Source organism: Sus scrofa, chromosome 7, assembly GCF_000003025.6.
Source record: "Sus scrofa isolate TJ Tabasco breed Duroc chromosome 7, Sscrofa11.1, whole genome shotgun sequence".
Lineage (NCBI taxonomy): Eukaryota > Metazoa > Chordata > Mammalia > Artiodactyla > Suidae > Sus > Sus scrofa.
Genome location: NC_010449.5, coordinates 23,474,184 through 23,484,882, shown reverse-complemented (window position 1 = coordinate 23,484,882; position 10,699 = coordinate 23,474,184). Strand labels below are relative to the sequence as shown.

The 10,699-nt window shown below is 43.5% G+C and overlaps 1 protein-coding gene across 1 annotated transcript; it reads right to left on the bottom strand.

The window, feature by feature from the left end:
• LOC110261739 (protein PBMUCL2-like) lies at positions 300 to 3,077 on the bottom strand. The gene is given in 3 exon segments (XM_021100032.1): positions 300 to 1,388; positions 2,994 to 3,047; positions 3,050 to 3,077. Coding segments are annotated over 3 exon segments (393 nt in total). The 3' UTR covers positions 300 to 1,077.

The following is a 10,699-nucleotide window of genomic DNA, read 5'->3' as shown; positions in this document are numbered from 1 at the left end:
AATAACATAATTTCTCTTCTTTTCTTCTTCTTCTTCTTTTTTTTTTTTTTTTTTGTCTTTTTAGGGCTACACCCATGGCATATGGTGGTTCCCAGGCTAGGGGTCTAATCAGAGCCATAAACCACACCACAGCCAGAGCAACACCAGATCCGAGCTGAGTCTGTGACCTACACCACAGCTCCCATCAAGGCCGATCCTTAACCCACTGAGCAAGGCCAGGGATCGAACCTGTGTCCTCATGGATACTTGTTGGGTTACTTTCTGCTGAGCCATGACAGGAACTCCTTTTCTTTGTCTTTTTATGGCCACCCCTGAGGCATATGGAAGCTGGGAATTGAATTTGTGCCTCCCCAGCAACCCAAGCCGCTGGATTTGGATTCTTAATCCACTGTGCCACAGTGGGAACTCCAAAATAATATAATTTTTGACATGAGTGGACATCCAAAATGTTTCCATTTTCTCCTCTGTTACCCCCAACTTCTCATCTTCTTATGAAAATTTCCAAATTTTTACATGTATCTTTACCTAAACTATTTAGGTCTTGCTCCAGCTCTCACCATGTCTTACTACATGCATTTTTATGGTCCTCTTTCCGTCAGCTTTATCTCTCTCCATACCCTCTTCCCCTTCCCTCCTTCTTTCTTCCTCCCTCTATCTCTTAAACCTTCCTCTCTCCCTTAGTTCTGCCCTCAAGGTTTATTCCTGCCTTGCTCCTTTTCTTTCTGTCCATCTCTGTCTCTCTGCAAAGCTCTCTGTGTGGGTTTCCTCGCCTCTGACGGTTTCTCATGTCTCAGCCCCACTTGCCCACCTCATCCTCCTCGGATGCCTCATTCCCATAATGTCCTCCACATTTTGGGGTCCAAATACCCACCAAAAGGAAGCCAAATCCAACAAAGTGTGCAGCAGTGACATTGGTGGCAGCCAGGGAAATAAGGATGGTTCTGATTGGTGTCAGGAGCCCAGTTTCACTGTTGGTACTGAGTCTGTTCCCTCTGGTTGATTGTCTGGATGTTTAGTGGTATCATCCTCTGTGGTCCCCCGGATCTGTGATTGTGTCGTCCTCTGTGGTCCCCAGTTCTATGGTGGTGTCGTCCTCTGTGGTCCTGGGGTCTGTGGTGGTGTAGTCTTCTGTGGTCCCAGGTCTGTGATTGTATTGTCCTTGGGAGTCCTTGCATCTGCAGTGAAATGGCTCCCAGTGGTCTCTGGGTGTGCAGTGCCATAGTCCTCAGGAGTCCCTATCTCTGCCGTGGTGTGGACCTCAGTTGTGCCTGGACCAGGATCAGTGACATGGTGCTCCAGGCTCTCCATGTCATCGATAGAGTGTTTTCTTATCTCTGAGTCTTCAGGGCTGGTCACTGTGTCTTCAGTGGAAAAATTTTGGCTCGTTCCTACTCAAAAAAAGTCTTTTTTAATGTGGATCATTGATGGCCCACAATCATCTGCTCTGCTTAATATTTTTCATAAGTGTCTCCTCCTTTTAAATGACACGTCTCCGCATATAATGTGTTTGGATTTACTGAAAAAAATTTAAGGTAAAGTATAGTTGATTTATCACAATGTTGTGCCAATTTCTGCTGTATGGCAAAGTGACTCAGATACACACACACACACACACACACACACACACACACACACACACACACTTTTTAAATACTCTTTTCCAGCATGGCCAATCCCCAGGAGACTGGATATAGTTCATTGTTGTGTTTGGATTTATTTGAGTTAGGGATCATGTGATATTTTAGGAGTTCCTGTCGTGGCTCAGTGGTTAACGAATCCGACTAGGAACCATGAGGTTGCGGGTTCGATCTCTGGCTTTGTTCAGTGGGTTAAGGATCCAGCGTTGCCATGAGCTGTGGTGTAGGTTGCAGACACGGCTCGGATCCTGCATGGCTGTGGCTCTGGCGTAGGCCAGCGGCTACAGCTCCAATTCGAGCCCTAGCCTGGGAACCTCCATATGCCGCAGGTGCGGCCCTAGAAAAGACAAAAAAAAAAAAAAAAAAAGTATTGAAAAAAAAGGATCATCTGATATTTTAGATTTCATTCTGACAAAACATATTCCACAACACACATTACGGTATGGAGTATCCAGAGCTAAGCCATGTCCTTAGAAGGTCTTCTCACCCAACCTTTGTTTCTGTGCTGTACGGTTCTGGTCTTTTTCCATGGAAAAGTAAGTGTTTTCAGCAGTCCAGTATTCTGACTCCATGTTTGCACGTGCCGCCTCTCATCCAGTTACGCCTGGATCTCCATAAACAAGTGAGGCAGGAGCCACAATTCTTCTTGGAGATTGGATTCAGATCATGGCTGGGTATAGATGATTTAGCCTGAAGCAGCTCCTGGGCCAGATCTGGGGCTAAAGCAGCAAAATTGAAGGCAAGTGATATGAGGTGGTTTGAGGATAGGAGGCATTATAAGGGGCTGTGGGTATGATCTCGTTGGGGTTGACAGCAGCAGTGAACTGGGTATAAGTAGAAAGAAGACGTGAATCTTCTCCATCTCCCCCCACTCTCCCTGAAGGGCATCAGGACTGGCAGTATTTATTCTTTTTTTGTGCTGAGTTCATGGTAATGTGGACATGCCCGGGCCAGGGATCAAACTTGCGCCGCAGTGGTAACAATGCCACATCCTTAACCTGCTAGGCCACCAGGAAACACTGTGGGAGAGTATTTGCTCTTATGAATAAATGTAGCCTGCGTCACATGGTGTAAATTTTGGAGTTTGGGTTTCCTTTGCCCAAAGCAGTTCCCCTACCTGCTGCTGATTCCCCAAATTCCTCAAATAGGGCTCAGATCTTTCACTTCTCATGGAAGGTAACAGAAACTAAACTAAATAATCAAAAGCAGAGAATTTCCTTAAAAGAGGATGTGAGAAAGAGAACAAACTGGACCCTGGAAAGCTAATTCCCTATGGTGAGGAGCTGGGGCGGGTGCAGCATCCAGAGCTTCACAAGGGGGTCTCAGCTATTCCTCACCTCCACAGTCTGTGCCCGCCTGTGTCCTGAGAGGGTCCTTTCCCAGGGATCCTGACCCCTCCTCTCCAGATTGGGGAACCCTTGCACCTTTCTCTCCAAACATTGTTCATTCACCCACTACCAAATACCGCAGCAGCAGGAGAAGGGATGTGGCAGTGCATTTTCTTTTTCATCTCAAGACACTCCACATGGGCTAGAAGCCGGTTGTCTTTTTCTCCTTCCTTCTCTCCACTTGTAGCTTTCCTTCTTAAGCACAACGTGTCTGGGGTTTATGTGTGCTGCTCCCAGGGGAATCCAGGACGCCTGGGTCTTCCTTCCTTCTTTTGGGGAGGAACTGCCTGCTCCTGTACTTTCTATCAGTCAGGGAAGAGGAATCTCTTGCAGAGGAGCGGCAGGGCAGAGAGGGCTGCCGCGAGTGCAGGAGGAAAGCCGTCCCGCCCCAGCGTCTCAGAGATGAGAGGGGGCTTGGACTTCCTTTCCCGGAAGTGGGAGGGGTCTGGCGGCGGTGACAAGGCGAGTCTCTTCAGCCTGCCTGGGGGATAGTCGTGGAGTGAGAAGGACGAGGTGACAGAGGGCATGGAGCACCTTGGCACTTAACCGAAAGGAGGAGCGTCGATGAGGGGGGCAGAAACACCCAACCTCTCTGTCTTCAAAACCTCTCCCTTCTCCAGACATCCACCCAAATCCTTTTCAGTGGTTTCTCTCCCACCTGCAGAGTCACCTCCTTGCTCCTACTACTCCAGTGCCCTCACCCCCACCAAGATTTCCTCAATTACTAGAGAAATTAGTTCAAAGGTCTCATCAGGAGAGGTTGGAATAAGAGGACCCGTACTTCTCCCTTTTCTGACTTCCATCCCTGCCTCCTTTAGCGTCCAGAACATTATTGAGGCTTGTTTTCGTTCAGGGGTAGGAAATTTCCTGCCATTTGTGGGGCTTCTCTCTTTGCCAGTATCCTTTTTTTTTTTTTTTTTTTTTTTTTTTTGGATGCACCCGCAGCATGCAGAAGTTCCCAGGCTAGGAAACCTGAACCACAGCTGTGACAACCACTAGGCCACCAGGGAACTCCTCCAGTGTTTTCTTAAATAGAAGAGGAACTCAGGAATTATAGAAGGGCTTGGGCAATGGTCCCTTCTCAGATTGCAGCTGATTCTGTGAAAGTCAACTTATTGAATGGACGGTTTACAAAACTTAACTGGTTATTTCAACTACTAATTTTGTTTGAATGAATTAAATATTTTCAAGAAGAATATTATTTAGATATATTAAGAATTCATACATAGGAGTTTCATTGTGGCTCGGTGGTAACGAAGCCAACTAGTATCCATGAGGACACAGGTTAGTGGGTTAATCCTCAGTCAGTGGGTTAAGGATCTAACATTGCTGTGAGCTGTGGTGTAGGTCAAAGACACGGCTCAGATCAGGCATTGGTGTGGTTGTGGCATAGGCTGGTGGCTACAGCTCTGATTTGACCCTTAGCCTGGGAATTTCCATATGCCTTGGGTGCAGCCCTAAAAAAAAAGATTAAAAAAAAGAATTCAGGAGTTCCCGTCGTGGCGCAGTGGTTAACGAATCCGACTAGGAACCATGAGGTTGCGGGTTCGATCCCTGGCCTTGCTCAGTGGGTTAACGATCTGGCGTTGCCATGAGCTGTGGTGTAGGTTGCAGACGCGGCTCGGATCCTGCGTTGCTGCGGCTCTGGCGTAGGCTGGTGGCCACAGCTCCGATTGGACCCCTAGCCTGGGAACCTCCATATGCCGCGGGAGCGGCCCAAGAAATAGCAAAAAAAAAAAAAAAAAAGACAAAAAAAAAAAAAAAAAGAATTCATATATATTTTGGAGTTCTCTGGTGGGTCAGTGGGTTAAGGGTCTGGCATTGTCACCACTGTGGAATGGGTTCGATGCACAGCCCGGGAAATTTTGCATGCTGCAGGCACAACCAAAAAGAGAATTCCTATGTATTTCATATAACCAATGAATATATTTTAAAGGACTGTCATAAGGAAAAGATGTTATTTTTTTTAAGTCAAGAGGTACAATTTGCATATAGTAAAATTCACCTTTTTTCTGTAGCCTCAGATCTTTGAGGCTTTTTTGTTTTATTTTAAAACTTTTTATTTTGAGATAATTTTAGATTATAGGAGAGTTGCAAAGATAGTACAGAGAAATTATGTAATTTATGCAATTACAGAAACTAAGAAGTTAACAATGGTACAGCACTATTCACTAAACTACAGAATTTATAAAGAGTTCATGTGTTTTTCCATTGATGTCCTTTTTCTATTCCAGGATATAATCCAGGATTCTGCATTGTATTTACTCACAGGTCTCCTCCAGTCTGTAACAGTTCCTCTATCTTTGTCTTTCATGATGTTGAGACTTTTTTTTGTCCTTTTTAGGGCTGCACCTGCAGCATATGGAAATTCTCAGGGGAGGGGTAGAATCAGAGCTGCACCTGTCGGCCTACACCACAGCCAGAGCAACACCAGATCTGAGCTGTGTCTCGGCAATGCCAGATCCTTAACCCACTGACTGAGGCCAGGAATCGAACTGTCATCTTCATGAATGCTAGTCAAATTCGTTTCCACGGAGCCATGATGGGAACGCCCAGATGTTGACACTTTTGAAGAATATCAACATTTTATGGAATGTTGGTTTGTTTGTTTTCTTATCATTAATTTTATTTAATGATTAAATCATGGTCATGGTTTGTTGGGAAGGATACTGCAGAGAAGATGTGCCCCTCTCGGTGCACCTCATCAGGGAGCTCCTGCCGTCAATGTGCCTTATTACTCCTGATGCTAACCTTCATCAGTCACTTAAGTGGTGTCTGAAAGAATTCTCCACTATAGAGTTACTCTGTATCCCTTTGTAATTCCTAAATATTTGGGGGGATAATTGAGACTATGCAAATACCCTATTTTTGCTTAAACTCTCACTCCTTAATTTGGGCCACTATTGGTGCATCTTGCCTACAGTAATTATTATTGTGAGTTTGTCCTTCCTTCTGTATTTATTAGTTGGAATTAAAGTTGTATGAGCTCCCCAATTTATTTATTCAGTTGCTTAGATCAGTATGGAATTATATTTATTATGTTCTGAGTGTTGTAATACAATACTGTCACTGTCACTGTTTTGTTGCTTAAACTTTGGCTGTTGAGAACTCTTTCAGATTGGTTCCAGTGCCTTTTTAATATTCCCCATCCTTTTTTTGGGGGGGGGGCTGTGCCTGTGGCATATGGAGGTTCCCAGGCTAGGGGTCAAATTGGAGCTGTAGCCACTGGCCTACACCACAGCCACAGCAATACAGTTGCATCTGTGATCTACGCCACAGTTCATGGCAAATACCAGTTCCTTAACCCACTGAGCAAGGCCAAGTATCAAACCTGTGTCCTCATGGATGCTAGTCAGAGTCATTTCTGCTGAGCCACGATGGGAACTCCTTCCCCATCCTTTTTTAAAAGTACTTTCTTCCACTTTGGCATCAAGAAGATGCTCCATGCTCATTTTGGATTTTCTTTGCCTAGGCCCTGGAAACTATAATTTCTTCATGTAGCTCTGGTTCTTTTTTTAAGAGAATAGCATTTAGAAACCAAGATCTGGGCACCAGATGTGTTCACTGCTAATGAGGTGTCACTACTTCTTGTCTCTGATGGAAGTTTGAGCTAGGAAATATGTGTATGTGTACTAATTAATACATAAACACATACTAGCAAAAAAAAAATTGCTGTATTTATTTCTGTAATTATCTGTCCGTATTTACGTGAAACACAAGCATTAGGACATGTTGATATTCCCAACTCCAATCCAGCAACACAGTTCATTCTAGCACTCTAGCCTTTCCTCTTGCCTTATTTGTTTTTGTTTTTGCTTTTCAGGGCAGCACCTGAAGCATATGGAAGTTCCCAGGCTAGGGGTTGGAGCTGCAGCCACAGTAATGCCAGATCCTTAACCCGCTGAGTGAGGCCAGGAATTGAACCCGAATCCTCAGGGACCCTAGTTGGGTTGGTAACCCACTGAGCCACAACAGGAATTCCTGCCTTATTTGTTTTTTGTTTTATTTTGTTTTTTGGCCACACCTAAGACATGTGGAAGTTCCTCGGCCAGGGATGAACCCATGTCACAACAGTGACCCAAGGAGCCACTGCAATGACAATGCAAGATCCTTAGCCAGCTGGATCACAGGGAAATCTGTCCCCTTTCCGTACTTACAGCCTCTTTTTCTGATATGGCTCTCAGTATCTGCAGTATTTCCACTTACTTGTTCACTCCTAATAAACACATAGTGCTTTCAGAATTGCTAATCTATGCCCATGTGAGAAACAAATTTACCAACTAAACTACTGTGTTTGTGCAGTGCTTTTTGTCTTTAGCCTTAAAGTCAAACCACTGTTTTTCAAGGTTGCTTAGATCTGCATCTTCTTTCTAAGTCTTCTGAGTGATTATGTGATTCTTTTGTCAGAGTCTGCATTCCATCTCACCCTCGCTCCATCCTGGTTGATTTGCTAAATTTCCATACAGTAAAATTTACTGTCTGAAGTGTGCATTTCTGTGGATTTTGAGAAATCATGTACTCACCACACCGAATCATTTCACCAACCCCTAAAGCCCCACATGCTGTCACTTTATAGTCAGTCCTTCCTCTGACTCCCAGATCCTGACAAAACAGATAGGGTTTTAGTCCCTGTAATTTTATTATTTCTAACATGTCATATGAATGGCATTATATAGTTTTCAGCCTTATTGTTTTTGCTATAATTTATATATTATTTATAGAGAATATGTTTAAATATTCATCAATCAAGAATAAATTATTTTTCTTGGAGTTTCCACCATGGCACAGTGGCTTAAGGATCTGGTGCTGTCTTTGCAGCAGCTCAGGTTTCAGCTGTAGTTTGCCTTTGATCCATGGCCTGAGAACTTCCACATGTCACAGGTGCAGCCAAAAAAAAAAAAAAAAGAATAAATTGTTTTTTCTTAACATGTTCTTGAATAGAGTCTTTTATATGAAAAATTTTATAAATAAATATACTTTTCATAAGTATGTTATTGACCATAAAACATGTCTTAATCAAGAAAATACTCCCAGTCTCCCCTCTGCCTGTTCCCAGTCTCTAGCTGCAGCTGGAGGGAGATGTAGTAATTATTATTTAAAAGAAATAAGAAAATTAAAACAAATAGTCATTTGATGAATTAATTTTAAGAAAATTTCCTAGGGCTGTTAGACGAGGACGTCTTTAAAATAGGACTATTAATAAAAGTCACCATGGATTCTGGCAATGGGGACCTTTTTTAACTGCTAGGGGAAAACCTCTTGAAATCCACTTTTCTTCTTGATTCCCATTTCCATGTTTTTGTGGTCTTGGATTTGTTTGTTTGTTTGTGTTTGTTTGCTGAGACATTACAACAGTCTCTGGATTACAACCTTTGCAGGATTCCAGCCTCTATTTTCTGCTCATTCAGGTAATCAGAGTATTCTCCTCTGGAAAAAAAAATTTTGTCTTGCAACGTCTTAAAATACTAATTTGAGGTTTGAAATCTGGCCTTGCTCAGTGGGTTAAGGATCTGGCATTGCCATGAGCTGTGGTGTAGGTCACAGACGTGGCTCGGATCCCACATTGCTGTGGCTGTGGTGTAGGCCAGCAGCTGCAGCTCCAATTTGACTCCTAGCCTGGGAACCTCCATATGCTGAGGGAACAGCCCTAAAAAGACAGAAAAGAAGTTCACTTGGTTTCCTGTTGTTGCAGGATGGGCTCTCACCTTCTTGGTGTGGCATTCAAGGCCACACAGTCCGCCCTCCAGCCACATCTCCCTGTACTGTCCCATCCAGTCCTACAACTATTTTGACCCTTCCTGGCCATGTCACACCTCATCCTGCACAGGTTTTCATTTGCCTGGCATTTCCTATTCTCCACCTTGTAAATGCCTGCTAACTCTTTACAGTCTGAGAGTCAAAGCCATTTTCTACGTGAGTCAGCCTTTCCTCCCCTTGGTCAAGTTATATGTTTCCTCCTAGGGCACTTTAATTTGTAGTGCTTGACAGGATGATGGGAACTCCATTATTTTAAGTAAAGGATTGGGACTATTAAAAGCTGAAGGGGAGATAACCGATAGACTAGTTACTGCCTTCAAGAATAAAGCTAGGGAGTTCCCACTGTGGCTCAGAGGTAATGAACCCGACTAGTATCCATGAGCATGGGGGCTCAATCCCTGGCCTCAATCAGTGGGTTAGGGATCTGGTGTTGCCATGAGCTGTGGTGTAGGTTGCAGATGCAGCTCCAATCTGGCATTGCTGTGGCTATGGTGTAGGCCAGCAGCTGTAGCTCTGATTCAACCCCTAGTCTGGGAACCTCATATGTCGCGAGTGCGGCCCTAAAAAGCAAAAAAAAAAAAAAAAAAACAATAATAGAACTATTTATAGCTTTATATTTTTTAATATGTATGACCTTATTTATTTATTTTCTCACATTGCATGTTCCATCATAATTGACTAGACAGAGTTCCCAGTGCTACACAGCAGGATCCCATTGCTAACCCATCCTGAAGGCAACATTCTGCGTCTATTTACCCCAAGCTCCCAGTCCCTCCCACTCCCTCCCACTCCCCCTTGGCAACCACAAGTCTATTCTGCAAGTCCATGATCTTCTTTTCTGTGGAAAGTTTCTTTGTGCCATATATTAGATCCCAGATATAAGTGATATCATATGGTGTTTGTCTTTCTCTTTCTGACTTACTTCACTCAGTATGAGAATCTCTAGTTCCATCCATGTTGCTGCAAATGGCATTATTTTGTTCTTTTTTATGGATAAGTAGTATTCCATTGTGTATATATACCACATCTTCCTGATCCGATCATCTATCAGTGGACATTTGGGTTGATTCCACGTCCTGACGGTTGTGAATAGTGCTGCAGTGAACATGCGGGTGCATGTTTCTTTTTTAAGTAGAATTTTGTCCGGATATATGCCCAAGAGTGAGATTGCCGGGTTATGTGGTAGTTCTATGTATAGTTTTCTAAGATACCTCCATACGTTTCTCCATAGTGGTTGTACCAGCTTACATTCCCACCAACAGTGTAGGAGGGTTCCCTTTTCTCCACACCACCTCCAGCATTTGTTATTTGTGGACTTATTAAAGATGGCCATTCTAACTGGTGTGAGGTGGTATCTCATGGTAGTTTTGATTTGCATTTCTCTAATAATCAGTGATGTTGAGCATTGTTTCAAGTGCTTGTTGGCCTTGGAGAAATGTCTATTCAGGTCCTTTGCCCATTTTTCAGTTGGGTTGTTGGCTTTTTTGCTGTTGAGACTATTTATGGCTTTAAAAACTCTATTATATATAACTAAATTTTTTCCCTGGAATAAACTTACAAACAGTGAAATGCACAGATTTTAATTATTCCATTAGATGAGTTTTGATAGATGTATTTACTTGTGTAACCAATAGCCCAGCCAAGATATAAAACATTTTATCATCCAGAAAGTTCCCCCTTCTAAAAATTCTCACCTGTGGGAAATCAGTGATCTGCTCTGTCACTGTAGATTAGTTCTCTTCTTTTCTTTTTTTTTTTTAATTTTTTTTCTTTTTTTTTTTTTTTAGGACCGCACCCATGGCATATTGAAGTCCCCAGGCTGGCAGCTGCTGGCCTACGCCACAGCCACAGCCACAGCAATGTGGGATCTGAGCTGTGTCTGCGACCTACACCACACAGCTCATGGCAACACTGGAT